This window comes from Agelaius phoeniceus, chromosome 11 (assembly GCF_051311805.1).
Source record: "Agelaius phoeniceus isolate bAgePho1 chromosome 11, bAgePho1.hap1, whole genome shotgun sequence".
Taxonomy (NCBI): Eukaryota; Metazoa; Chordata; class Aves; order Passeriformes; family Icteridae; genus Agelaius; species Agelaius phoeniceus.
In genome coordinates this window covers 6,285,871-6,311,005 of record NC_135275.1, presented here as the reverse complement: position 1 = coordinate 6,311,005, position 25,135 = coordinate 6,285,871, and the positions used below count along the sequence as shown (strand labels likewise).

The 25,135-nt window shown below is 66.3% G+C and overlaps 6 protein-coding genes across 11 annotated transcripts; 4 read left to right on the top strand and 2 right to left on the bottom strand.

Moving 5' to 3' along the window:
- The first annotated feature begins 219 nt into the window (after nucleotides 1-219).
- On the top strand, nucleotides 220-4,004 carry NICN1 (nicolin 1, tubulin polyglutamylase complex subunit). Its single transcript, XM_054640342.2, has 6 exons — nucleotides 220-432; nucleotides 1,067-1,240; nucleotides 1,532-1,645; nucleotides 2,010-2,081; nucleotides 3,532-3,636; nucleotides 3,759-4,004. Exons 1-6 carry the CDS (start codon nucleotides 268-270, stop codon nucleotides 3,798-3,800), a joined length of 672 nt encoding a protein of 223 aa, XP_054496317.2. The 5' UTR covers nucleotides 220-267; the 3' UTR covers nucleotides 3,801-4,004.
- An 86-nt stretch (nucleotides 4,005-4,090) lies between these two features.
- AMT (aminomethyltransferase) lies at nucleotides 4,091-6,314 on the top strand. The gene is made up of 8 exons (XM_054640281.2): nucleotides 4,091-4,549; nucleotides 4,625-4,705; nucleotides 4,808-4,939; nucleotides 5,103-5,181; nucleotides 5,295-5,440; nucleotides 5,530-5,710; nucleotides 5,822-5,977; nucleotides 6,085-6,314. Exons 1-8 carry the CDS (start codon nucleotides 4,277-4,279, stop codon nucleotides 6,261-6,263), a joined length of 1,227 nt encoding a protein of 408 aa, XP_054496256.1. The 5' UTR covers nucleotides 4,091-4,276; the 3' UTR covers nucleotides 6,264-6,314.
- A 48-nt stretch (nucleotides 6,315-6,362) lies between these two features.
- On the bottom strand, nucleotides 6,363-7,307 carry TCTA (T cell leukemia translocation altered). The gene is made up of 2 exons (XM_054640310.2): nucleotides 6,878-7,307; nucleotides 6,363-6,465 (listed from the first exon to the last, which is right to left on the bottom strand). The coding sequence occupies exons 1-2, from the start codon at nucleotides 7,207-7,209 to the stop codon at nucleotides 6,423-6,425; spliced, it is 375 nt and encodes a 124-aa protein (XP_054496285.1). The 5' UTR covers nucleotides 7,210-7,307; the 3' UTR covers nucleotides 6,363-6,422.
- A 34-nt stretch (nucleotides 7,308-7,341) lies between these two features.
- Nucleotides 7,342-15,683, top strand: UBA7 (ubiquitin like modifier activating enzyme 7). 2 transcript variants are annotated; one of them, XM_054640096.2, is made up of 24 exons: nucleotides 7,342-7,490; nucleotides 7,595-7,760; nucleotides 8,489-8,623; nucleotides 8,691-8,797; nucleotides 8,983-9,073; nucleotides 9,183-9,324; nucleotides 9,429-9,526; nucleotides 9,633-9,779; nucleotides 9,859-10,017; nucleotides 10,189-10,296; nucleotides 10,376-10,456; nucleotides 10,541-10,696; nucleotides 10,795-10,960; nucleotides 11,038-11,234; nucleotides 11,463-11,527; nucleotides 11,685-11,859; nucleotides 11,973-12,047; nucleotides 12,406-12,595; nucleotides 12,754-12,863; nucleotides 12,951-13,037; nucleotides 13,112-13,303; nucleotides 14,937-15,038; nucleotides 15,117-15,217; nucleotides 15,505-15,683. In XM_054640096.2, exons 1-24 carry the CDS (start codon nucleotides 7,450-7,452, stop codon nucleotides 15,629-15,631), a joined length of 3,018 nt encoding a protein of 1,005 aa, XP_054496071.2. In that variant the 5' UTR covers nucleotides 7,342-7,449; the 3' UTR covers nucleotides 15,632-15,683. The 2 variants fall into 2 exon arrangements, with proteins under 2 accessions (XP_054496071.2, XP_077040655.1); XM_077184540.1 differs by lacking the exon at nucleotides 14,937-15,038.
- Nucleotides 15,684-15,752: 69 nt separating this feature from the next.
- Nucleotides 15,753-18,220, bottom strand: INKA1 (inka box actin regulator 1). The gene is made up of 2 exons (XM_077184546.1): nucleotides 18,036-18,220; nucleotides 15,753-16,695 (listed from the first exon to the last, which is right to left on the bottom strand). The coding sequence occupies exons 1-2, from the start codon at nucleotides 18,072-18,074 to the stop codon at nucleotides 15,826-15,828; spliced, it is 909 nt and encodes a 302-aa protein (XP_077040661.1). The 5' UTR covers nucleotides 18,075-18,220; the 3' UTR covers nucleotides 15,753-15,825.
- Nucleotides 18,221-18,864: 644 nt separating this feature from the next.
- On the top strand, nucleotides 18,865-24,907 carry CDHR4 (cadherin related family member 4). Of its 5 annotated transcripts, none has more exons than XM_054640314.2 (20): nucleotides 18,865-18,961; nucleotides 19,351-19,371; nucleotides 19,506-19,702; nucleotides 19,775-19,937; nucleotides 20,018-20,103; nucleotides 20,219-20,314; nucleotides 20,751-20,854; nucleotides 20,927-21,063; nucleotides 21,135-21,300; nucleotides 21,389-21,539; nucleotides 21,813-21,915; nucleotides 22,109-22,324; nucleotides 22,402-22,541; nucleotides 22,626-22,773; nucleotides 22,847-23,049; nucleotides 23,129-23,268; nucleotides 23,346-23,381; nucleotides 24,352-24,418; nucleotides 24,509-24,539; nucleotides 24,664-24,907. In XM_054640314.2, exons 1-20 carry the CDS (start codon nucleotides 18,910-18,912, stop codon nucleotides 24,717-24,719), a joined length of 2,313 nt encoding a protein of 770 aa, XP_054496289.2. In that variant the 5' UTR covers nucleotides 18,865-18,909; the 3' UTR covers nucleotides 24,720-24,907. The 5 variants fall into 5 exon arrangements, with proteins under 5 accessions (XP_054496289.2, XP_077040657.1, XP_077040660.1 ...); XM_077184542.1 differs by having other exon boundaries at nucleotides 22,393-22,541; XM_077184543.1 differs by lacking the exon at nucleotides 19,351-19,371 and having other exon boundaries at nucleotides 18,892-18,961; nucleotides 22,393-22,541.
- Nucleotides 24,908-25,135: the final 228 nt, after the last annotated feature.

Genomic DNA, 25,135 nt, shown 5'->3' with positions numbered 1-25,135 from the left:
GCGCCGCGGGGCCAAGAGAAAAATAAACCCGCCCGGGGATGCCGGTGCCGGTCTGGGGAGGCGCTGGGGTGGCCCCGGTGCGGGGGATGCCCGGAGCCAGCGCGGCCCCGCCCCCGTTCCCGCCCCCGTTCCCGCTCTCCCGTTCCCTTCGCGGCGGGGCCGCCCCGGGGCGGCGGCGGGGCGGGGGCGCCCCCTGTCGGCGGCCGCGGGCGGTGACGCCATCGCCCGGCCGGCCCCGCCCCGGAGCGGCGGCCGCGCGGCGCCGCCATGTCGGGAGCGGCGGGGCCGGGTCCGCCCGCCGGGCCGGGCCGCTCCCCGCTGCCCTGCGCCCCCCGCCCCGCCGCCCCCCTCCAGCTGGCCGGGGGGGCCGAGCCCGCACGGCCCGGCGTCGCCGTCATCGACCTCCGCTTCCCCCGCGGCGCTGCCGCCGATGTGAGTGCGGCCGCGCCCGCCGCGGTATCGGCGGGGGGGTACCGGGGTGGTCCCGTGGAGTCACGGGGGGATGCCGGGGGCGGTACCGACGGGGGTTGTGCTGGGGTGGTCCCGGAGGTAGTCAGGGGCCGTGCCGGGGACGGCGCAGGGCCGGGTGCGGTGTCGGTCCCGGGGCAGGACGGGGGATGCCGGGGGCAGCGGCGGGGCGGGGTGAGTGGGGATGCCGGTGTCGGCATGGGGAGAAGCCGGGGGCGGTCCCAGGGCAGAAGGGATGTCGTGGGCGGTATGGGGAAAACGTGAGGCGCGGTCCCGGGGCGGAGGAGATGCCGGTAACGGGTGGATGCCGGTGCTGGGGTACCTCCCTTAGCGATGCTGGGCGGGATGCTGGGGATGCAGTGCCCGTCCTAGCAGAGTGGGGGATGCCCGTGCCGGTCCCGATACGGGGCTGTGCTGGTGCGGGTACGGGGGCATGCCGATCCCGCTGTGCGAGGGGGATTGCCGGTGCCCGTCCCCAGTACTGGGGGGAGGATGCTGGGGTCGGTATGGGGAGGATGCTGGGATCGGGATCGGGGCGGGGATGCCGGTGCAGGTATGGAGGGATGCCGTTGTGGGGCTGAGGTCGCCCGTCCCACAGGTGCAGGAGATCGTGTTCAGGAACTTCTACACGGCGTTCCTGAGCGTGCGGGTGCAGCGGCCCGGCCCCGGCGGCTCCCGGCGCTGGATGACCTGCCTGCGGGACCTGTGCCTGATGCCTTGCCCGCACACCGAGGAGGGCTCCCAGGACTACTTCTGCCTCCACAGGCACCAGGTCAGCATGGCCGGATGGGCCCATGGCATCACCCCCAGCTCTGGGGCTCACCCCTCTTTGCCCACACCCCAGGATGGCTCCTGCTCCAGGGGTCTGGTGCCCTTGTCCCACTGAGCCCCATGGCTGCCAGAGTCCCTGTGCCCTGCTCAGCCCAGCCAGCCCTCGCAGGATGATGCTTCCCTTGGGCTTCTTCCATCTGGGGTGGGTTGGGGGTTTTGGGAGGATACCCCAAAAGCTGCCCCCAGTCAGTGCCAGCCCCTGTGGTTACACTCGCTGGCCCTTGCCCTGCAGATGCTGTGTGACGTGGACCAGGTGACAGCAATGCGGTTCATCCTGCGACAGCCCTCCCCAGTCTGGCTCCACTTTACCATCGAGGACCTGCAGATTTTCCCCCCTGGACAGAAGGTGAGCACGTGCCAGAGCTGCCCCACTGCCAGGCATGGGCAGGGGGCCTGGACAAGCCACTGTCCTGCTCTGTACCTGCATTTCCCCCTACAGCTCTGGGGAGCACACACAGGGATGTGGCTCCAAGTCCTTGTCCTTTGCTGGGGCACTTGGGATCCACTTGTGCTCAAGTGGTGCTGGGAAGGGACTGCTCCGACAGCCACTCAAAACACAGAATTCCCTACAAAATTCTCTTCAAGGATAGAAAAGTGACACTTCAAAGCAGTATCAGTAGGAGTAGGCTCTAAGCCTCAGCACGCTGCCTGGTGTAAAGGATGGAGATAGGGTTGGGAACACCCTGTGTGACCCTCTGGATCTGTTTCAGAGTCCTCAGAAGGATTTTCCCTCCTGGCTCTCCCAGCTGACCCCTCCGGAGCAGCCAGCCAGCCTGCACGGGGTGAGTAATCACTGCTGAGGTACTGGGGGAAAGAGGGACTTCTGTGGGGTGACAGCCATGAGCATCCATCAGGAGGCTGCCAGGCCCAAGCCTGCCTTGTTGGCTCCAGGCTTTCACCAGGAATAGCTGTGGAGCCCTGAAATAACCCGCCTTGTGCTGGAAGTAGTTTGCAGTACTAAGAAGAAAAATATCTCCGTGGGGATGTGCTATTTGAGGTGACACTTGAGTCTATTTGCCCTCTAGTCTGGGGATAGGAACATCACCAAGGGAGAGGTGGGTGCACAGTGCCCCTCCGCCGATGGGTGGGATGCAATGGGATGGGACAGGAACAAGAACATCCCCGTGGGAGCAGTGGGTGCACAGCATAGTGCAGTGGCAGGTGGGATGTGTGGGAACAGGGACAAGGACATCACTGTGGGAGCAGTGGGTGCAGAGCATCACTCAGGATGGGTGGGATGTGTGGGGACAGGGCTGGTTCCCAGTACTGTGCAGAGGGTGTGCTCTGGCGAACACGTTGCCCAGCCAGGACAGCACGTGGGCAGAGGGGCATCACAGCCACGGCACGTGTTTACAGATTGCCAGCCACATCTGCCTGGCAGATGGTGGACTTTGGTGGCAAAGTCCGGGCAGAGCAGGGCCAGGATGGGAGCTGGCTCGCCCATGGGAACCTGCTGAATCAACTGGAGGTGCTGCCTGCAGGAGGGTGGCACACAGCCCACACCTGCTGGGGCAGTTCTGCTACTGGGCTTCCATGCTACGGTGCTCACACTGCACCAGCAGTGAGCCTGCTGTTCCCAATCCTTGCCCAGCTGTGTGACAGTTTGGGGGGGCACCCCAGTTCCCTTGCTGATTGCTTGGATCACGTTCCCCTTGGCAAGGAGTATCCGGGGCAGATGCCAGAGGTTGCCCTGAGGTTGGCTCTTCCCAACATCACCACGAGGCACCCCTCAGCCCAGTGTGACAGAGCTGTGCCCCCATGGGAGTTGTGCCCCAGCCAGGAGAGCTGCTGCTGAGCCCACACATCCCACCTGGCTAAAGGTCCCTGGGGTGAGCCAGCCTGTGTGCCCAGGATTCTGCACCAAGCCCAGGGAGCGTTGCATAGTGAGGCTGTTGGGAAACTCTGGACTGCATGATTAGGTTTTTAATGATTAGCCAGCAATCAGCTTTCTGTCCTCATCCTGGCCACCTTCCAGCAGAGGTGGGCTGTGTTGGCACCACAGTGCCCAGAGATCAGGGTCACTCACCCATGTCCCCAGTGGTTTGTTTTCCTAGAGAGGGGCCCTGCTCACCTCATGTTGGGAAACCACCAGCAGGTCAGGAATGTGGGCACCATCACATGCCTGGCTCCCTGGGAGGCAAAGCCATCCAGCCACACCACTGCCCAAACCTGGGATCATCCAGCCCATCCGGGCCATCCCTGCTCCACAGCATTGTGCCCACTTCTTTCCAGGAGCTCCCTGATCCAGAGAAGGTGTCGTCAGAGGTCCAGCAAATGTGGGTGCTGACAGAGGTGATCCGGGCTCGCCAGGCAGCTGCCCGCATCGGGCGCTTCGACGTGAGTCCCACCACCCTGCTGACAGGGACCCTGGCCTTGCCACATGGCTCAGGAGCCCTCCCAGAGGGGCTGGAGCATCCCAGCAGTGCTGTGCAGAGTCTGACAGTCGCTCTCTTCCCCAGGTGGATGGCTGCTACGATGTCAACCTGCTTTCCTACACCTGAGCCTGCTGGTGCTGGTGCCAGCTGGGGAGAAGTGCCCCTTCCATGCTCCCGGGGCCTGAGTGGACTCCTGCATTCCCGCCTCGGCCATTGACCCCGCGGGGCTCCCAAGCCCTCCCTGTGCCCCTTCCCTGACTCCCTCTGCTCTGCCCAGCAGCGAGGGGCAGCGCTGCCACTCCAGAGACCCCCTGGGAGCCTCTCCTGTCCCGTGGGCAGAGCCCGGACACTGCAAGGGGGTGCGGGGGGACCGAGGGGTGCGGGGGTGCTGGAGGGGTCACCACTAAAAGCTGCTACGTTGGCCCTGCCTGTGCCCGCCTGTCTCTGGGGGATGGGGGTGGCCGTGCCGGCAGCCCCGGGGAGGCGGTGCCGAGGGCGGGCCGGGCCGGGGGCGGGGGCCGGGGCCAGGGCCGGGCGGACTCCATGTCCCAGGCGCCCCGGGGCCGGTCCGAGCCGTGCCGGGAGGGAGGAGGAAGAGGAAGATGCTGCGGGCGGGCTGCCGCGCCGCGCTGTCCCGCCGCCCCCCGGGCTCGGCGCCGCGGAGAGGGGCCGGGGGCACCGGGGCTGGGGGCACCGGGGCCGGGGAGGAGCGGCTGAAGCAGACGCCGCTGGATGCCCTGCACCGGGCCCGCGGCGGGCGGATGGTGCCGTTCGCCGGCTGGAGCCTTCCGCTGCACTACGGGCAGGGCCACCTCCAGTCACACCTGCACACCCGCCGCCACTGCTCCCTCTTCGACGTCTCCCATATGCTGCAGGTAGCGGGGTCGGGATGAGGGGGCTGGAGCAGGGGGGCGGTCGCGCCACCTCACAACCCCCCCGGCCCCTTACAGACCCTGGTGTACGGCCGTGATCGCATCAGGTTCATGGAGAGCCTGGTGGTGGGGGACATCGCCGAGCTGAAGCCAGGACAGGTAGGGGGCACTGGGCAGGCACCCGGCATCCGGTGGGGTCGGAGGTGCCCGGGATGCCCTGGGAGGGTCCAGGCAGCCTGCCAATGCTGCCGTGACCCGCAGGGCACGCTGACGCTGCTCACCAACGAGAAGGGCGGCATCACGGACGACCTCATCGTCACAAACACGTCAGAAGATCACCTCTACGTGGTGTCCAACGCCGCCTGTGCTGACAAGGACTTGGCCATCTTGAGGGTATGGGGCTGCCTGAGCCCCGCGGGAGGTGGGGACAGGCAGCGGGAATGAGTCCTTCTGCCTTTTGGTGACACCGGTGTTGCACGGGGTGAGGTGGCCATGGCCACGCGTGGGGCTGGCACTGGCCTGGCCCCCGTGCTAGCAGCCACTGTCACCCTGGCAGGACAGAGCGGCGCAGCTGCAGGCCACGGGCAGTGACGTGCACCTGGAGGTGTCAGACAATGCGCTGCTGGCTCTGCAAGGTAGTGGGGGCCCCAGACGGGCCTGCCCTCCTCCGGGTCCTCTCCCGGTGGATGTCACCGCCCTCCCCACCTCCCTCCCTTCCCTGGGCACTTCCAGCCACCTGCCTCCCCAGGTCCCTCCATGGCACGGGTTCTTCAGGCAGGGCTGTTGGATGACCTGGCCAAGCTCTCCTTTATGAATAGCATCTCCACGACCGTCTTCGGTGTGCCGGGCTGCCGGGTCACGCGCTGTGGTTACACCGGCGAGGATGGCGTGGAGGTACCCAGGGAACCGTGCCAGCATCCCCACTGCGGTACCAAGGCAGGGGAAGGCCGTGCCCCACTGACCCTGCCCGTGTCCTGCCATAGATCTCGGTGCCCGCGGCGCGGGCGGTGGAGCTGGCCGAGCAGCTCCTGGGTGTTCCCGATGTGTGGCTAGCAGGGCTGGCAGCCAGGGACAGCCTGCGCCTGGAGGCCGGGCTCTGCCTCTACGGCAACGACATCGATGAGACTGTCACCCCTGCCGAGGCTGGGCTGATGTGGACTCTGGGTAGGTCCACCTCCACCTCCTCCTTGGGGCAGGCAGAGCAGCAAGGTGTCCCCAGTGGGTACAAGGGGACCAGTCAGGCATCACCAACCCTCACCCATCTCTACCCTGCAGGGAAGCGCCGGCGTGTGGCCATGGACTTCCCTGGTGCTGCTGTCATCATGGCACAAGTGAAAGAGAAGCCAAGGCGCAGGCGTGTGGGGCTGACATCGGTGGGACCCGCCATCCGGCCCCACATGGCCATCCTGGGCCCCGAAGGCAGGCCTGTGGGTAGGTGGGGGCAGGAGGGCTGGAACGGGCATGACCCTGAGCTGGAGCCATGGCATTGACAGGGGCTGGCCGGGCCCCATTCACCTCCCTGTATCCTCACATCCCAGGCACAGTGACCAGTGGATGTCCCTCGCCCTGCCTGGGCAAGAACATCGCCATGGGCTACGTGGAGGCAGCGCACAGCCGGGCTGGCACCGAGCTCACTGTCGAGGTGCGGAAGAAGCAGCACCCTGCAGTCATCACCAAGATGCCTTTTGTGCCCACCCAGTACTACATGGCCAAGTGAGGCCAGCCCATGCTGTGGGCACAGTGCCTCCAATAAACACCCTGTCCCGTTTCCCCGGCCTCCTGTCTGGTTACAGTGGCAATGCCAAAACAAGGAGCAGCAGGTGGGCACAGCACTTTAATGGTGTTGGCAGTACCCAGCTGGCGGTCCTGGTGCTGCTCACTCCCGGTGTGTCTTCATGGGCTCTGTCGCGGGGCCATCCCTGCAAGAGAGAGGCAGCATGAGCACGGCTGGGGCAGCACCGGCACAGCACCCGGGCACTGGGGCAGGCACCGTGCGGGTGGGCAGGCCTGGGGGCCTTTATTGGGCCATACTGCTCTGGGGTGCAGCTGGGCGGGGTGGGGGCCTCAAAGGTCGGGGGCACAGCTTGGGGGACACTTGTCAGAAGCCACAGCTGGAGGGGCTGACTAGGGCCGGTGTCGCAGAGGCCCCATCTGGAGCATACCGGGCAGGCAAGCAGTCACTGGCTGTACTGGTGCAGGGTGCAGCTGCGGGGACGCTCACCGGGCTGCGCCCCGAGAGCGCTGGCCGGACGCGGGGGAGGGAAGCCGGGCAGGCCCGCGGGGATCAGCGGGGAATCAGCGGTTTTGGGCCCGGTAGCGGTCGGGACTCACCGGGGCGGGCAGTGCCGCTCGGCGGCGCCGTTGCGTCCCGCCGGGCCGGCGGGGGACAGGGAGTGCGCGCGGGGCCGGGAGGGCGAGGCGCCGGGAGCGGTGCCGGGGGAGCGGCGGCCGGAGGGGCCGGTGCGGTAGCAGAGCGCGGCCACCGCCCCGCCGTAGGCGCGCCAGGCCAGGCGGACGCCCAGCAGGCTGATGCCCAGCCAGAGCAGCAGCAGCTGGCACAGCGCGGCCCGCACGTCCTGTGCCGCCCACTCGGCCGCCAGCTCCCGGCCTAGCGCGGCCAGCGCCCGCCACGGCGGCTGCCAGCCCGCCGCCACCGCCGCCATGGCCGCGGGGTACCGGGCGAGGCTGCCGAGGGGGCGGAGCCTCTGCCCGCCCTCGCCGCCACCACGGCGCGGACCCCGGGGGCGGGGCCTCCCGGTACCGCCTGTGCTGTGGGCGTGGCCTCGGAGGCCCGGTTTGGGGGCGTGGCCTGCCCCGTACGCGCCGCCATCCTGCGCTGTCGGGGCGGGTCATTGCGGGTAGGCTCCGCCCCGGGGCGGGCCCGGTCGGTGGGTGGGGCCGTCATGGCGGGAAGCGAAGAGGAACCGCGGTACTCGCGGCAGCTGTGAGTGCGGGCACCGGCACCGGGCACCGGAGCGCCAGAGGGTCGGGGCAGGGCGCGGTGCAGCGGTGCCGGCCGCCGCTGACGGCCCCCGCCGGTACCCGCAGGTATGTGCTGGGCGGCGGCGCCCGGCGGCTGCCCGGGTCGGCGGTGCTGGTGTCGGGGCTGCGCGGGACCGGAGCGCAGGTGGCGACGGCGCTGGTGCTGGCGGGGACCGGGCGCGTCGTCCTGCACGACTGCGGTGCTGCCTGCATCGCCGACCGCACCCAGCAGGTACCGGCGGGGCCGGGCGGGGCTCCTGGGGACAGGTACGGGTGAGGTTCACTGTAACAGGTACAGATGAGGATCTCATAACAGGAACTAGTGAGAATGCCGGCAGTGGGTGCAGATATGGGTGGGGATCGCGATAATAGATACATACAGTCAGGGGTCCCAGTAACAGTCAGAGGTACAGTCAGGTGTCCCAGTAACGAGTATGGGTATGGGCACAGGTCCCAGAGTACACGTATGGATGAGGGGCCCCATAATGTGTATAGGTACTGATAAGGGTCCTGGTAATACGCACAGACTCATGTAGGGGTCCCAAGTACCAGAGTATGGAGGGGAACCCCAATAATGGGTACTGACAGCAATCCCAGTAATAGGCACAGGAATGGATGGGAAGGACCCATAACATATACAGGTACATACAAGGACCTTGGTACAGGTGCACACTCAGGTGGGAGTCCCAGTAACAGGTATGGATGTGCCTGTATGTCACAGTGATTGGTGCAGGTGCAGTTGGGAGAATCCCTGTTTGCAGGTATGTGTTTGGGGTGAGGGGCTTCCAATAACTGGCACAAGCTGGGGAGGCTGGTAAGGCACAGGGTGCCCTTCATTGTCACAGGTAAGGTCTTTAGCAGAGGCCGCCTCCCCAGTGCAGACAGGGCCTGTGGAGCATCCCACAGTGGTGAGCTGCACCCCAGAGCCATAGGGTGCCCCACCATGTGTCTACTCTGCAGTTCCTCCTGGAAGAGAGTGATCTGGGCCAGAACCGTGCCAAGGCATCCCAGCGGGCCCTGGCTGAGCTGAACCCCCGTGTGGTGGTCGAGGCTCACACTGGGGAGCTGTCAGAGGCCTTCCTGGCCTCCTTCCAGGTGAGCCTGCATCCCAGCACCGGGGGGACCCCTGGCATGGCAGCGCTCACTGACAGACCTGGCACAGGTGGTGGTGCTGACTGAGTCCCCGCTGGAGGAGCAGCTCCGCATCGGGGACTTCTGCCATGCCCGGGGCATCTGCTTCATCATGGCTGACACCAAGGGGCTGGCAGGGTAAGGGGTCTCATGGGGTCCTGCACTGGCTGTGGGTCACCTTGTCCCCAGAGCCCCAGCCCTGCGCTGCAGCCCATGTCCCCAGTAGCCCCCTGGCAGGGCTGCTCAGCCTGGGCAGGACATGGCAGTGCTGGGGCAGCTTGGTGGGGCACTTCCTCTGGCCAAACCCCGCCTGTCCTCTCCAGGCAGCTGTTCTGTGACTTCGGGGAGCACTTTGTCGTTGATGACCCAGCAGAAGGGGATCCAGTGTCTGCTGCTGTGGAGCACATCTCCCAGGTAGGAGGGAGGGCAGCCCCTGCAGGTCTCCCAAAATTGCTGCCTCCTCCACTGGCTGTATGCCACCCTAGTCCAGTGCCCCACGCTCATGTAGCCTTCCCCTCCTCAGGGCAACCCAGGAGTGGTGACACACATGGGGACAGAGAACAGCCATGGCCAGCTCTTCCACGACGGTGACCTGGTGACATTTTCTGGCGTGCAGGGGATGACAGAGCTCAACGGCCAGGAGCCTGTCCCTGTGCATGTGCTCGGTGAGACCTCCAGGGGGATCCTGGCTGCCCTAGCTCAGGGTTGAGGAACTCACGGGTCCTTGGCAGTGACCTTGACGTGACATCTGTGCTCCTCTTGTCCCCAGATGCCTTCAGGCTGGAGATCGGTGACACCAGCTCCTTCTCGCCCTACCGCTGTGGGGGTCTGGTTTCACAGGTGCAACAGCCCCAGCAGTGTTCCCATGTGAGTCCTTCTTGGCCCCACAGTGCTGCCACCCAGACTGGGGTACTGCTGTGCCATGCTGGGCCCCAGGAAAGCACTCACCCAGTCCCTGGTGCTGTGCTGGCAGAAGCCCCTGTGCCAGGCAGTGGAGGAGCCCAAAATCCAGGTGGCCAGTCCCGAGGATCTGCCCCGCAGCCTCAGCCTGCACGCCGCCTTCCAGGCCCTCCACGCTTTCCGCAGGGAGCGGGGCCGCCTGCCCCGGCCCAGGGCACCCGTGAGTCCCTGTCCTGCTCCTGCCGGCCCTGCCGAACCGCCCCGCCCTGCCGGGCACTGCCTCTCCCCTCTGCCCGCAGGCGGATGCCGAGCGGGTGCTGGAGCTGGCGCGGAGCCTGGGGGCACAGCAGGGTCCCCTGGACGAGGACATCGTGCGCGCCTTCGCCACCGTCAGCGCGGGGGACCTGTGCCCCGTGGCCGCCGTGGTCGGGGCGCTGGCGGCCCAGGAGGTGCTGAAGGTGAGCGGGGCCGGGTCCCGCCGGGCACGGCTGTCCGGTGGCGCTTGGTGGCCACGAGAGGGCACCTCCTGCCCGCCTGGGGACGCCGGGTCCGGCGGCAGGGCTGGGGCGGGGTGAGGGGAGCCCCCGCTGGCGCCCTGCCCTGCCCTGCCCACGGGCTGTTCGCCCCAGGCCGTCACGGGGAAGTTCGTGCCCCTGGACCAGTGGTTGTACTTCGATGCCCTGGAGTGCCTGGCGCTGGCGGGAGCTGCTCAGCTGACAGAGGCGGACTGTGCCCCGGTGAGACCCCGTGTCCAGCCCCTCCCGGCTGCCCGGGTTGCCGTGCCTGCTGTGCTCACACAGCTCCTTGTCCCGGCAGAGAGGCTCTCGCTACGATGGCCAGATTGCCGTCTTCGGGGCCAATTTCCAGGAGAACCTGGGTCACCAGAAGTACCTGGTGGTGAGTGGGGAGGGGCTGTGGCACTGGGAGGCTGCAGAGCATCCACCTGGCACGCAGGGAGCTGCAGCATCTCTGCCCTGACAGGTGGGAGCTGGTGCCATCGGCTGCGAGCTGCTGAAAAACTTTGCCATGATGGGGCTGGCGGCGGGGCCGGATGGGGAGCTCATCGTCACTGACATGGACACTGTTGCCCTCTCCAACCTCCATCGGCAGTTTCTCTATCGTTCAGCAGATATATCAGTGAGGCAGCATGAGCCAGGGGCTGAGCTTCCCCCAAAGGGCATCCTGGCTGTCCTAGAGGCTCTCTAGGGCTGCCCACCCCTTCTCTGCCCTGGCAGGAGCCCAAGTCGGTGGTGGCCGCAGCAGCCGTGCAGCGCATGAACCCTGATGTCAGAGTGACCCCTCACCAGAACCAGGTGGGACCTGCTACCGAGATGCTCTACAAGGACAACTTCTTCCGGCACCTGGATGGCGTTGCCAGCGCCCTGGACACCATAGAGGCCCGTGAGTGCCAGGAAGGGCAAGGGGGCCAAGCCCCTGCACCTGCTCCCTGGGTCCCCAGCACTCCTGGCTCCCTGCAGGCACCTATTTGGAGAGACGCTGTCTCCGCTGTCGCACACCACTGCTGGACTCGGGCACGGAGGGGACACGGGGGAACGTGCTGGCCATGGTACCGTCCCTGACCGAGCCTCTGGGGCCAGCCAGCACCCCCAGGGATGGCGCCTTCCCCATGTGTACCCTGCGGCACTTCCCCCGCACCATCCAGCACACACTGCAGGTAGGCTGAGCTGCCCCAGCCACAGCACCCAGCGAGGAGGCACCGGCACTTTTGTCTTCCTTCCCCTTGTCCCCTCCAGTGGTGAGCCATGGGCAGGATATGGCCCCAGCTGCTTCCTGCTGGCAGCCTGAGTACTGCTGCTGGCCCTGCCAGAGCCTCCCCCTCCCCCTGGGCTTGGGGGCATAAGGGGGGAGGTTCCAGTGCTCGACACCAGTTTCTCCTCCACAGTGGGCCCGTGATGAGTTTGAGGGGCTTTTCCAGCTACCTGCAGAACAAGTCAACCAGTTCATGGAGTGAGTGGGCTTTAGGGGTAATGACACTGGGAGAGGAGTTTCCAGCTCTGCCAGGGCACTGCTGGGAATGGGGAGAGGGTGCCAGACTGCCACATCCCACCCAGATGTCTCACAGGATTGCTCTTGGGCCAGCACCAGCAGCTGCCTGATTTTGCAGGGACCCAGCTTTCCTGGAGCAGCAGCTGCCCGGGAAGGTTCTGGAGCAGGTGTGGGAGAGCCTGCGGGAGCGGCCGCAGGACTGGCGGGACTGCGTGCACTGGGCACGGCGGCGCTGGCAGCGCTGCTACCACGATGCCATCGCCCAGCTGCTGCACATCTACCCCCCGGAGCATGTGAGCCCAGCAGCACGGGGCTGGCACCCCCTGCACGCCCGTCCCTCCAGCAGCCACCTCGCTGCAGCCAGGGGCACACACTGCTGGGCCTGACTCTCCTCTCCCTGTGCCAGGAAACCAGCCCGGGTGTCCCCTTCTGGGCAGGGGACAGGAGCTGTCCCCATCCGCTGACATTCAACCCTGACAATGTGAGTGCAGGGAGGGAGAGCTGTGGGGTCTCACGTGGGTATGGTATGGGCAGAGGGGGAGCCAAGCCTGTGCTGGGCATACTGGGAATACTGAACTGTAGTTGTGCTATGTCTGCCACAGCCTGTGCAGGGCTACCAGGTCCTGGGCTGGGTCTGTCCCTGTCCCCTCAGTGAGGGCACTGCAGGGGACAGCTTGCACGTGCTCTGTGGCCAGAGGAGGAGGAGAGGCTCCTCCACCTCCACTCTGGGGCAAAGCCAGGCAGTTCTACCAGCTCAGGGCAGTGCTGGCAGCCCTTGGCTATGTGGGACCACTCCAGCAAGGCACCCCATGGCCACCCACCCCTGTTCTACTTTGCAGGACACCCACCTGGATTATGTCCTGGCTGCTGCCCACCTCTTTGCCCAAGTGCACAGGGTGCCACCATGCAGTGACCGGGTGGCCATCCGGGCCATCCTCCGTGATGTGGTCCTGCCACCCTTTGCACCCCAGGAGGGGCTCCAGATCCCCCTCACAGAGGAACCCACAGAGGAGGCACAAGTTCCCACAGGTGAGGTTCCCAGGTATGTTCCTGGGCCCAGCCTTGTGGTGGTGGGGCTGTGGCTTCTTGTCCCTGCTCCAGCACCCAAGATGACCCAGGCCAAGGTGGGGGCACCCCAGCAGTGCCACAGAGCAGGAGTATCGTGCCAGGTGTCCCTGTGCCCCCAGATCACAGACAGCTGACAAAGCTTACCCAGGACCTGGTGCAGTGGAGACAGGAACTGCTGGGGGATGAGGATACACAAGCACCCTTGATGGAGCCCGTCCACTTTGAGAAGGTAGCAGAGCCAGGCAGGTGGCCCTGCTCAGCCTGGAGGGGTTGATGTCTCCATGGGATGCAGATGTCCCCCCACTCTTCCCCACAGGACAGTGATGTCCACATAGACTTTATCACAGCAGCATCCAACCTGCGTGCAGAGAACTATGGCATCTCCCCTGCCAACTGGCTGACGGTGAGAGGGGCAGTCTGTGGGGTCAGGAGTCCCTGTCCTGTGTGGGGCAGTCGGTGACACCCTCCTGTCCTCAGAGCAAGCGGATTGCTGGGCGGATCGTGCCCGCCATCATCACCACCACGGCAGCCGTGGCTGGGCTGGCATGCCTGGAGCTCTACAAGCTGGTGTGGGGGTGCCAGGAGCTCAGCTGCTACCGCAACAGCAACATCAGCCTGTCTGCCTGCCTGCTGCTCCGTGTGCAGCCCCTGCCAGCCTCCACCTACCAGGTAGGACCCTCTTCCCTGGGAAAGTGCAGGTGGGGGACACCCAGGGGCCAGTGGAATCTGCTGTGGGATAATGTCAGGGGGAGCCAGGGGAAAGGAGGTGGCCACGCAGCAAGGGCAGCCCTGTCCATAGCACTCCAGAAATGGATCTGGGTGCTGCAGTGGGTTGGGAATGCTGCCAGGCAGTGAGGAACCAGCTCCTTCCCCTGGCTGCCCCCCCAGCACTGAGACATTGCCACTGTCCCATTGGGGTGCTGTGATGCTCTGGGGTGCCCATGGGGCTGAGGCAGCCCCACTGCCCCATGGCAGGCCCCACGCTGAGCCCCACAGCCGGGGTGGGAGCCGCTGCAGCCGCACTCATCTGGCTTATGGAAACCAGCTGTGGCAGGCAGAGAGCAGCTGGCACCGGGCCGGGAAGGGCCGCCCGGGGGAGCGGGGCCGGGGGTCCCGGCGGTGGGGAACCAGGGAGGGAGGGCGGGGGTGGGGGCAGGCCCAGATTGGGACCGTCTGGGCTATAGAGGCCCCTTTGTCTGGGGGTTTATGGCGTGCGAGGCAAGGCAGCCCTTCCGGCACGGCAGGAAGCGCCGATTGGAACCAGATTGGCCCGGGGGGCCCAGGGCCGGGGGCAGGAAGAGGGGGAGGGAGGGAGGGAGGCGACTCCACTGCCTTGTGCCGGCTCCAGCACCACTTCGGGCTGATGGCTGCTCCACGGCTCCCTCAAACCCCATGCCCAGCCCTGTGCCATCCTGGCTGCAGTGTCCCTGGGCTGGCATCATCCCTGGATGGAGGATGCTGCTGGGTCTGGCCATGCCCTCAGGTCCCTGCAGCAGCACCCAACACCTCCATGTGCCAGGGCGAGGACAGCTGGTGTGACATTTCACACCCGGCTGCTTGGCTGTGGTGGGAACACATGTCCCCAAGGCCTGCTTGGTGTGACCTATGTCCCCATGGGGACCTGGGGAGCCCATGCTGGGAGCCAGCCTTGTCCAGAGGAATATGTTTCCCAGGGTCAGAGCAATGCACTTTGGTGGTGGAGGGCTAGGCCATGGCTTTCCCTTTGTGCCGAGCAGTTGCTGCCCCGGTGAGGATGGGGTTAAGCCCTTCTCTGCACCAGTGGGATAAGTGCAGGCAGCAGAAGGCGGAGGTGAGAAGGCAACAGAAAGCAGGAGGGAGAGTGACCAGGTGTGAGCACCCCTCCCGAGTGGGGCTGGGGCCAGGCGGGCAGTGCTGGCGCTGCCTGCAGAGAGGGCAGATGGCCGAGCAGCCCTGCCAGACGGCCCCGGGCTTGGCACCACACCGGCCTCCTTGGGCTGGAGCAGGGGTCGTGGGGCCACAGGCATGAGAAGAGATGATTGTGTGGGCCTGGCCAATGCCTCAATGGCCTTTTGTGCGCTGTCCTGGCCCGGGGCTAGGGGCAGTGCCGGCCCCACACTGACACTGACCCTTAAGTGGACCCCAGCAGTGCTGGGGGGATAGTTGTGTCCCCCCCCTGCCCCTGCACCGCCATGGTGCCCCCATCACCCTGCCCATTTGCCTGCCCTGGTGTCCCCCAGCCCTTGTGCTGCACCAGTCCCTGCCCCATGGGGCTGGTCAGGCAGGATCTGGGGTGCCAGTGCTGGCTGCCACCCCCTGGCAGTATGGCGGGCGGGAGTGGAGCTGCTGGGACCGGCTGGAGCTGCGGGCAGTCGGCGCAGATGGGCAGGCCATGACGGTGCAGGAGGTGCTGGACTGGCTGCAGGTGAGCCCAGCGCTGCCAGCGCTCAGTCAGGTCACCCTGGGAGATGCAGGGCCAGATCCTGACACCCGAATCTTGCAGAGGACACATGGCTGGACCGTGACCATGCTCCTGTGTGGTGACACCATGCTCTATGACAGCAAGGCAGATGCAGAGACCCGGGCCCGGCAGCAGGCACAGAGGTAGGTCCAGGGCTCCAGGGCCCAATCCTGACCCGGGGGGGGCTTCCAGCCCCCACTGCCTCAATCCTGAGCCACTCCAGCTGCAGTGCAGCTCCCAGCTGGCTGCTGGATAAACATCCTGCCGGCAGCACTTCCCGTGGCGGGACCCCTGCCCGGCCCCTTGCTGCCGGCCCCTGCATCCCACCAGCCTGGCCGGACACCCCTGAGGGGCCCAAGGCACCCCTGGAGCACTCAGCCAGCCTTGGGGGACAAGCCAGTGTCCCCAAAACCCCCTTTTTCTGCTACAGGTTATCCGAGAGCTTGGAGGATGCCAGGATGCCGCAGCAGCAGGACCTGGAGCTGCTGTATATGTGCGAGGGAGAGGATGCTGAGGCTGAAGATAGCCGTCCCCCTCTCCTGTGCTCCCTACCTTGAGCAAGGGGCCAGCTTCTCCTGCCCCATGCAATAAAAGCTGCAGGCTGCAACAGCCCTCCTTGCAAAACCCCCCTGCTTGCCCCGGCCAGGAGTCGGGGCACAGGCACTCCCTTTGATAAACGCTGCGGCACCCAGACCGTATAAAACGGGGGTTTATTTACAGGGTGGGGGTGCGGGCCGCCGCAGCAGCCGGGCTAAATGTAGCCGATAACGTCGTTGCAGATGATGGGCTGGCGGCTGCGGCTGTTCATCAAGGCGGTGAAGCGGTGGAAGTCCGTGGCCAGCTGGGCGATGTTGCTGTGGGACTGGTGGAAGCAGGCGCCCTTGGGCTGTCCCCCCAGCCCCAGCGGGCAGGAGAAACGCTTGGTGGCATCGCGGCCCCCCGGCCGGGCACCGTCGGTCCCCCGGGGCCGGGCCATGTTGGCCAGCTTGCGGCGCACGTTGCCCGAGAGGCTGAGCAGGAAGGCGGGGGGCTTGGCCAGCCGGCGGGAGGGCTCGGCGGGGGCCCGGCGACGCGGTTCGGCGCCCACCTCGGGCAGGTCCATCCAGTTCTCCACCAGGTCAGCGAAGCAGTTGTCGCCCAGCACCAGAGGCTGCCGGTTCCGGCTCTGCGACAGCAGCGCTACAGTCCAGTCCTGCGTGTCGGCGGGCTCCAGGGCCCGCCACTGCTCCAGGCAGGCGTCCGAGGTGGATTTGGGGCGGACACGGCGGGCGGGGACGGGCGGCGGGGCGGCGGGGCCGGCGGAGAGCCGGTGTGCCCGTTGGCAGGGCAGCAGATGCCGGCGCCGCACGGGCGCCTCCTCTTCCCTCCACGTGCCCCCCGACGCCTCCGAGTAGCCCGAGTCGAACTCCAGGCTGCGCTCGCTGGCCGGGGGGGAGCGAGCGGCCGGGCCGCCCCCCTCCTCCTCCTCGCCACCGGGATCCAGGCTGCAGGCCGAGTCCGCCGCCGAGCCGGGGCGCGGGGCACGGGGGACCGGCCCCGTGGCCCTCCCGGGGTGCTGCGGTGTCTGCCGCGTGCCGCGCATGTGCGCCCGCGGCGTCGGGCCCGCGTCCCGCCGGCACCACTGCAGGGAAAGGGAGATCAGCACATGGCCAGCACCGCCATCTCCATCCCATCCCACCCTCCTCGGCACCCCGCCATCCCCATCCCACCCTGCTCGGCACCCCGCGACCCCCCCGCCCCGGCTGGTGGGGGCTTCGCTGGCGCAATGGGCGTGCGGCAGGGTGCGGAGAGCGGGCCGCAGGTCCCGGCTTGCCTCCAGCCCCGGGCCCCGCTTTCCTGCGGCTCCTGCGCGGAGCCGGCCGGCGTGCAGCGGCTTGTCGGGTGAGCAAGCAGGCACCCAGCCCCGGCCGTGCCTGCGGGAAATGACAGAGGGCCACGGCACGTAGGAGCGGGCGCTGCACTGCCCCCCCGACAGCCCCTCGAGTGCCCCCTTCTCGGCGGGGAGGCAGCCGGGGCACCCCTCCGGCAGAGCCCCACTCGTGGCACGGGGCCAGCGGCAGCCCCGGGGCACCCGCGGGTGCTGGGGTGGGGCTCTGCCCCCGCGCCTTGGCAGGGCCACCCACCCACCCCGTGCCCTCCAGCTGGGGACACCCCAGGTGACGTCAGGGTGCAGCCAGGCCTGCGCCCAAGGCCGGGACCCCCCAAAGGCCGGGAATTACAGGAGACCAAGGCAGCCAGGGCTGAACGGAGCACGGCCGGGCGGGCGCTGGAAGGGACTGCTGGCTCCCGCAGCCGGGCCGCTCCTCGCTCTTGAATTCCTATTGTCTGAACCCAAAAGCAGGGTGTTACGTCCGCTTTCCTTTCCGCGCTGGAGTCGCGGGAAGCTGAGTGTGCAGGAGGGATTGCTTCCAGGACCGATAATTCTGTCCTCTCTGGCTGGCCCTGACACAGCTGCTGGCAGGACTATCCTTGTCCCTCTCCGCGTCCCCGTGCAAATCCCTGTCCCCCTCCCCGCTGGCTGGGACCCTCTCATCCAGCCGTAGTGGCAATGTGCCACCACTTCGAGCCGCCCAGTCCTGCCGCTGGCCGGGAACACTGGGGCAGCCGGTTGTGAGGTGCTGGGTAAGCATGTGGCAGGCCCAGGAGAGCCGAAGGGCCACCCTGTCACCGCCGTCCCTCGGGGCAGCCCAGGTGGGTGGCAGGGTGGCAGCTCCGGGGGGACGGTGCCGCTGGCACCTTGACAGCTGGACGCCGTGCCCGCTGGCCACCAGTGTCCCCGCACCACCAGGGTCCCACCGGGCACACACGTCCCCCGCGCCGCCTTTGGCCTCGCCTGTAATGTCACGGCCTTGATGTCACCGGCAGCGCCCGGACGTCACGGAATCCCGCAGTCCCGGGGCGGCGGGGCGCGGGCGCGGTGGTCCCGTCCCGTTCCCTCCCGGTGCCCGCGGCGGCACTCACCCGGTCGGCGCCGAGCTCGTCTGGGCGGGCGTTGTGCATGCCCGGTCCTGCTCCCCCGGCGCCGCTCCCGGCCCCGCTCCCAGAGCCGCCGGTACCGGTGGCGGAGCAGCAGCAGCTGCAGCAGCGACAGCGGACGGAGCGCCCGGCCGTGCCCGCCGCCTCCCGGCGCTGCCCGGCGGCCCCGCCCCGCCCCGCCCCGGCCAATGGGGCCGCCGTAACGTGAGCCCGGCCCGCACCGGCACCGCCGCCCCGGGGCCCCGCCCCGCCCACGGACCCCTCCCCGCCGCCCCGGGGCCCCGCGCCGGGCACCACCCGGGCACCGCCGGGCCAGGCGGGATCCGTGTCCCGGCCGGCGGCACCGCGGGCACCGGGCGTCCCGCAGCTCGGTATGCCCCGCAGGGAAGGAGGGCAGCCCCGGTACAGAGCCCCGGCGGAGGCATCCCCCGTCGGCACCCCACGCCACCGGGCTGCCAGAGCCGGGCCGGGCGCTGGAGGCGGGAAGGGAAGAGTGACCCGGGCCGCGGTGCCCGTTAATTGGGAACTAATAACGCTTAATGGGGATCCCGGGAGAAGCGGCACTGGTTTGCAAATGAACGAGAACACGGCCAAAAATTACCTCCCAGCTAATTTTCCCGGTTCCCGAGCGTGCCGCGTGGTGAAGCAGCGTGGGGTGGCAGCCAAACCCCACGGAGCTGCGAGTGGCGAGGGGCTGGGAGCGGCGGCGTGCAGAGCCGGGGGCACTGGAGCCGTGCCCTGTCCCTCCCCTGGCCGGGCCGGCCACCACGGGTGGGGATGGACGGCATGACGCCGGGCTGGGGTGGTGCCCAGCAGCCCTGGCAACCGGCTGCAGCTTGTCCCAAACACCCAGCGAGCCATGGGCATGCACGGACACCTCACCTTCCTCCTCCTCAGCCTCTGTGCCCCGGGTAGGTGCTTCAAGATCACAGTGTTCGGGGCACCCTTTGCCAGATCGTGGGTGGATGACTGAGAGGAAGGCAACAGGGAAGAGGCTCTCCTCGGTTGCTCCCACATTCCTGGGGCTGACCCCAGGATGGGCAGAGGGGTTGGCAGCTGCCTGGCTGGGTTGAGGCGGGGAGGGGGCATCACACGAGCATGTGCTCAGGGCATTCCCGGGTGTCCTCAGGGGTCCTCAGCATTTCCAGGATGTTACTGGGATTTCTTTTGGGCATCACTGTGGCATATCCAGACACCAGTGGGGTTTCATCAGAGCATCTCACAGAGGGAATTCTGGGGCCTCCCCAGGGTATTGCCAGGGCACACCTGGCAGGCTGTGGTGACACTCTCCTCTTTGCAGGGACTTTTGTCAGAGCAACAGGTAAGAGCAGGGTGCTTTGGACCCAGCTGTGTCTGCCAGGGAACGCTGTGCCTGCATTGGTGCTTGGGTGCAGGAGCAGAGCTCCGTAAGTACAGCTGGATGAGCCATCAGTGATCCCTGGGGTCTTCCACCAGTCCTGCCTGACCTGCCACGTGTGGTGACCCTGAGTGAGGACACAGTGCCAGGCACCCGTGTCACTGAGGTGACCGTGTCCTGCAGCAACTCAAGCAGCAGTCCCAATGTCACCCTGGACAGCATCGAGCACGAGCACCCCTTCAACTCCATCGCCATCAGCTCTGACCCCACAGATGCCACCATGTTCTGGGCAGAGGTGTGGCTGGGGAATGGGGAGTGGGGCAGGAGCTGGCAGGCGCCCTGCTGAGTGCCTGTGTCCCCATGGCAGGTGACACTGCGTGCTGGCGCAGAGCTCGATGCCCGCCGGGTGAACCAGTACACATTGATCCTGCGGGCTGCTTGTCCTGGTGAGGATGAGGTGGAGGAGCGGCTCTTTGTCCAAGTGACAGCAGGCCACGTGCTGCGCTGTGAGACCCTCTTTGCCAGCACAGGTGGGAACAGGGGGGCACAGGGCAGTGGGGGCTGTGGGTGCCAGCCAGCACCAAGCTCTCACAGCTGTGCTCTGCTCCAGAGGGTGATGTGGTGCAGGTGCTGGCAGATGTGGCGCCCCGGACGCCCCTGTACGTGGTGCTGCCACAGCCACTGGGTGGGCTGACGGTGAGTGGCAGCTCCCTGGGGGCCACACCCCCACAGAAGGGAGAAGCCTTGGGGACAGCTGAACCCCGGATATAGAGGAGTGGGACAGGGGTTCCCATCACCCTCCTTTCTGCAGTTCAGGCTCCGAAACCGCAACACACCACTCACGCTCACCCGCCAGGGCCTGGTGCTGGCACCTGACAATGGTTTTGATCCCAGCAAGGACACCCAGGTGGGCACCAGCAGCCCCAGGCTGGTCACAGCCACCTCTCAGTCCACTGGGACTTAACCCCTCCCTGGCCACAGCTCTCCCTCCACATCTTGCTCTGCCCATTAGGCCCCTGTCTCCCCCTGGACCCACAAGTGCTCCAGCCCTGTCCCCATCCCCTTCCGCATCTCAAGTCCTGTCCATATCCTCATCCCTGTCTGTATTCCTGCCCATTCTAGTCTCCAGCTCATACTTATCTCCATCTCCACACCTCTTCCCACCTCTGTTCCTACTCCAAGCCCCATTCTCATCTCTTGCCCTCTCTCCTTTGTCTCTGTTCCTGTTTCTGTTCCCATCCCATTGCTATTCCTGTCCCCGTCCCCATCCCAATCCCCATCCCCATCCCCATTGTTGGTGCCACCCAGGGCTGTCCCACAGCTGCCCCGGTGCTGGCCCACAGACGTTCCTGTTGGACATTGAGGTGATGGATCGTCACGGGCACAACTGCAGCAGGGCTCTAAGGGTGGAGGTGCTGCCATCACGCCGTCCCCGCGTCACCTTCCCGTGAGTGGGGCTGGGCCAGGAGGGGGGTGCTGGTGGCACCGGGCCGTGCCACAATGCCCACCTTGCCTGCAGTGAGCCACACCGGGCTGTGACAGTGACAGAAGGCATTGGCCCTGGGGAGGTGGTCACACAGGTCCATGCCAGAGGTGACAATGTCCACTATGCCATCCTCGCTCCTGTGGCTCCTGTGCTCTTCGCCATTGACGAGGGTGAGCACGGCAGCAGGGATCACCCTGTCCCTGTCCCTGTGCCCAGTGTGAGGCCATGGCTCTTCCTGCAGTGACAGGGGAGATCCGCAGCACCCGGCAGCTACAGGCGATCCGTGCCCACCTCCTCATCCAGGCTTACAACGCGCTGCACCCACACGACCACGCCACCGCCACGGTCAATGTCACCGTGCAGGGGACAGACCGCCTGACACCGAGATGTGTCCCAGCCATCTTCGTGTATGGTTCAGGGGGGAGCGGGTGCATGGAGTCTCTGCCAAACCCAGGACATGGGACAGAGGCTGAGCTGCTGATTGCCCCGCCACAGGTCCCAGGTGCCTGAAACCATGTCCCCTGGCAGCACGTTGGTGACACTGAGGTGCACCAGCTCCACCAGCACTGATGGGTGTCTGCACTATGTTCTCGAGGGGCCTCCCTCCTCCCTCTCCCACTTCTGCATGGAGGGGCCACAGCTGAAGGTGAGTGGGGCCATGGGCAGTGCCCAGGTGGACAGCAGGCCCAGACCCCAAAGTGACAATGGGACCCTGTGACATGTGCTGTCATGCCAGGTTCTGGGTCAGGGCTCCCTGCTCCCCAAGGCCTGCTTGTTCTCCTCACTTGCTCCCTCCTTCTCCCCTGGCATCGCAGCTTTGTGGGACACCCTGGCTTTGTGGGACACTCTGGCTTTGCAGAGCATCTGAGCTTTGCAGAGTGCCTCAGCTCAGCCTGAGTCTCCCCTCCTGGCTTGGCAGGTCAACACCACCCTGGACTATGACTCGGAGGCCATGGCTGCTCTGGGCTTCCAGTTCACAGCCACCATTGTGGTGACAGTGGGAGGGCAGCCCCGACAGAGCAGTGAGTGCCCATGTCCCTAGGGTGGGAAAACAACTTTCCCAATCCCCAAACCAGCAGATCACGGAGGAAACATCCCTTCCCTGCTGCCCCAGAGATGCCCACCCCAGAGGTGGTGCCTCTGTCCCCATGTCACCCAGCCCAGCACAGGCTGTGCGGGGGTGCCAGCCTGGCTGAGCAGCTGTGTGCCACACAGCCCGTGTGCCTGTGCTTGTGACGGTGACACCTGTCAACGAATTCAGACCAGTGTGCCCCAGCAGTGCCACCTTCACTGTGCCAGAGACAGCAGCTTTTGGCAGCCTCGTGGGGCGTGTGGCTGGCACTGACCGTGACTACCCCCAGGAGAGCCTGGAGTACAGCCTGGAGGGGGGGCCTGGCCCCGCACAGCCCTTCTCCATCGACAGGCGCACAGGTGAGCCCCCAGCCCCTTTCCCAGTCCCCGCCACACCCATGGCCCCACCGGCTCCCAGCAGCTCCCAGTTCCCACAGGCGAGATCCGCGTGGTGGGACCCCTGGACTCGCAGCAGCACAAGAGCTACAGGCTGGTGGTGCGGCTGACGGACACCCACAATGACCTGGACCCGAGGAAGAGGCAGAGCCGTCTGTGCGATGTGTCTGTGCGCCTGCAGGTGTGAGGGCAGCCCGCTGGGTGGGCTGTGGTGGGGGTGAGGACTGGGGGTGCCTACCCCACCGCTTCCCCCTGCTCCCGACAGGCTGTGCTGGACCAGCTGCCGGAGTGCATCCCCGAGGTGCAGGAGCTGCGGATCACGGCCGGGTCCCCGGGCAGCCGCCAGCCTGTCACCCGCCTGCTGTGCCACGGCAGCCCCGACAGTGCCCTGCTGACCTACACCATTGTTGGAGGTGAGGAGCGGCCAAGGCACGGCACAAACCAGCCCTCGCCGTGGTGTGACACTGAGCAGACCCTCTCATCCAGGCAATGAGGATGGGCGCTTTCGGCTGGAGGGGAACACCCTTGTCTACCTGCCCGGTGACCGAGCCGAGCCCCAGCCCTTTGTCCTGCTGGTGGAGGTGTGGGGTGGCTCTGGTGGCCGCCGCCGCAGCAGCCTGGTGGCACTGGTGGTGCACGTCACCCCCCGGAGCACCCCGGTGCCAGCCAGCACCACCACTCAGCGCACGGTGAGCAGAGCCGTGGCCGGGAGGAGCTCTGGGGTCCCTTGGAGCACCCTCCCATGGCCCCTCACCCCCGCCTCCACAGACTCTGCAGAAGGAGCCGCTGGTTGTCCTGCAGACGGAGGCGGTGTGGCACCCGCCAGCCTGGTTTGTGGCTGTGCTGACCCTCTCTGGTGTCCTGCTGCTGGCCACCCTGGGCTGCACGGCCCGGAAGCTGCTGTGCAGGTGAGCCCCAGCCCTCCTCAGGCACGGCTCAGTGAGCAAGGCTGAGGGTTCACGGCTGCCTTCTGCTCCTCCCCCAGCAACCAGGCCCCTGGCAAGCTGTTCCTGGCCAAGAGGTGAGTGCTGGATGGCCAGCGTGGTCACATTGGTGGTTGTATTGTCCTTGCAGGTAGCCAGGGAGACGCAGCACACAGGGTATGTTTAATATTCCCTGCATTTGGCCGTGGCTTGCTGTTCCAGGGACCCATCTCTCCCAGGGCAAGGGTGCAGCCCTGATGGGGACTATGGAAGCAGAGAGAACAATTTGGCCAGTAGACCATGTTGATGGCCAGGTTAGGGCACAAACTCTGCAGTGGACAGGGTGGGATGGCACAGTGCTGGTGCCAATGACTACTGCAAGGCTGGGTCCTGGCACCAGGGCTGAGGTCACTGCAGCTCACCAGGGGAGCCCCTGTTTGGCAGGGGTGAGCCCCATTTTTCAGGGAAAGCTCCCAGGGAAGAGCTGAGCAGGCTGCACAACCCCTGGAGGATCAGTGATGGTGAGAGGTGACAGTGGACAGAGCCTGGGCAGATGCTAGAGCAGCCTGTGCCAAGTGTCTGCACAGCAAGGAGGGGACGTGCAAGCCCATGGCAGGATAACAGTCACCTCCAGTGGCATAACTGCCCCGAGGTGATGCATAGCTGGATCCAGGTGCATTGGCAAGGTTGGGGACACAGTGCTTGGCGACACTGGGAGTGTAATGACCATGCAAGGGAGGAGACCCAGGGCTAGCCCCCTGGCAGCTGCCCCAGCACAGCATCCTCCAAGCACAAGAGTGGTGCATGCCAGCACGTGGGGAAACAAGAGGATGTGGTGACAGACCTCAGGCACTCGTGAAAGGTGGTGGTGCTTGGGGGAGCACAGCCCTGTCACAGTCCATCCCCTCCTGTGCCAGGGGACAATCAGGTAGGCAGATGATGGGCTTAACAGGGTGCAGCTGGCAGGGCAAAACCTGGCTGGCAAGCCTCTCCCAGCAGCCTCTCTTGGGGCTGAGGCCACAGCCCATCACTGGCAGCATTCCCTCCCTTCCCCTCTTCCTTCTGCAGCTCCTGGGATGTGATGGAGCATGGCAGGAACAAGGAGGAACGGGGACACCCACACGCCAGCAGCCCAGTAAGTGTGTGGCAGCGAGGGTGGGTGCCCTGCCAGGGAGGCAGAAGAACCCTGTGGCCCTCAGCAGCCTCTCCTGTCTCCTCCCCACAGGGGCAGTTCGATGGCCATGCTCAGGACCCACGTGAGTGCCCTGTCCCACAGCCCCAACAGCCTGAGGTTGTGTACCCCAGGGCAGAGGAGTCTGGGGACAGCAGGGATGGGGACCGGGCCCACAGGGCAGTGACTGAGTGCTGCCTCCATCCCAGGCACCGGCAGGGATTATCTCTTCAACAGCGTGACCGGGGCTCGGCGCTGGATCTGAAGGGGGCTCCTTGTGCCCCACAGCTCCACGGGGGCAGTGCTGGGCAGAGCACCGGGCACTGGCACACAGCTGGTACAGCCCCGCGGAGGAGACCCATCCTTTGTGGCCAAACCTGCTGCACACGGGCTGCAGCCACACCCTGAGCCACCTCAGCCGGTGCAGAGCTAATAAATGTGTCAGAGATTGCACAGGCGGCTGTGATTGCCTCAGGGGGTCCCGGTGCAGGGCAGTGCTGCTGTGGCTGTCCTGCTGCGCTGGTCATTAGCACTGTCTCGTCAGCCATGTGGGTGCCGTGACCCAGGACAAGGATTGGCAGCTGGCTTGGCACTGCGGAAAAGGTTATGAGAGCTTCGGCCAAGCCTGCTTCGGTCACAGAAGCATCTCTGTAGCCTCTGGATGTGACCCAGCCGGGGCAG

Excerpts from the sequence above, each read along its gene's own strand:
- NICN1 (XM_054640342.2), top strand. The coding sequence starts at position 268 with ATGTCGGGAGCGGCGGGGCCGGGTCCGCCCGCCGGGCCGGGCCGCTCC. Across the intron at positions 1,241-1,531 it reads TCTGCCTCCACAGGCACCAG|ATGCTGTGTGACGTGGACCA; the intron begins GTCAGCATGGCC and ends CTTGCCCTGCAG. Across the intron at positions 1,646-2,009 it reads TTTTCCCCCCTGGACAGAAG|AGTCCTCAGAAGGATTTTCC; the intron begins GTGAGCACGTGC and ends GATCTGTTTCAG.
- AMT (XM_054640281.2), top strand. The coding sequence starts at position 4,277 with ATGCTGCGGGCGGGCTGCCGCGCCGCGCTGTCCCGCCGCCCCCCGGGC. Across the intron at positions 4,550-4,624 it reads ACGTCTCCCATATGCTGCAG|ACCCTGGTGTACGGCCGTGA; the intron begins GTAGCGGGGTCG and ends GGCCCCTTACAG. Across the intron at positions 5,978-6,084 it reads CCCCGAAGGCAGGCCTGTGG|GCACAGTGACCAGTGGATGT; the intron begins GTAGGTGGGGGC and ends CTCACATCCCAG.
- TCTA (XM_054640310.2), bottom strand. The coding sequence starts at position 7,209 with ATGGCGGCGGTGGCGGCGGGCTGGCAGCCGCCGTGGCGGGCGCTGGCC. Across the intron at positions 6,466-6,877 it reads GAGCGGCACTGCCCGCCCCG|GGATGGCCCCGCGACAGAGC; the intron begins GTGAGTCCCGAC and ends TCTCTCTTGCAG.
- UBA7 (XM_054640096.2), top strand. The coding sequence starts at position 7,450 with ATGGCGGGAAGCGAAGAGGAACCGCGGTACTCGCGGCAGCT. Across the intron at positions 8,798-8,982 it reads GACACCAAGGGGCTGGCAGG|GCAGCTGTTCTGTGACTTCG; the intron begins GTAAGGGGTCTC and ends TGTCCTCTCCAG. Across the intron at positions 11,528-11,684 it reads CAAGTCAACCAGTTCATGGA|GGACCCAGCTTTCCTGGAGC; the intron begins GTGAGTGGGCTT and ends CTGATTTTGCAG.
- INKA1 (XM_077184546.1), bottom strand. The coding sequence starts at position 18,074 with ATGCACAACGCCCGCCCAGACGAGCTCGGCGCCGACCGG. Across the intron at positions 16,696-18,035 it reads ACGAGCTCGGCGCCGACCGG|TGGTGCCGGCGGGACGCGGG; the intron begins GTGAGTGCCGCC and ends CTTTCCCTGCAG.
- CDHR4 (XM_077184541.1), top strand. The coding sequence starts at position 19,149 with ATGTGCTCAGGGCATTCCCGGGTGTCCTCAGGGGTCCTCAGCATTTCC. Across the intron at positions 21,916-22,108 it reads AGGGCAGCCCCGACAGAGCA|CCCGTGTGCCTGTGCTTGTG; the intron begins GTGAGTGCCCAT and ends TGTGCCACACAG. Across the intron at positions 23,050-23,128 it reads GCACCACCACTCAGCGCACG|ACTCTGCAGAAGGAGCCGCT; the intron begins GTGAGCAGAGCC and ends CCGCCTCCACAG.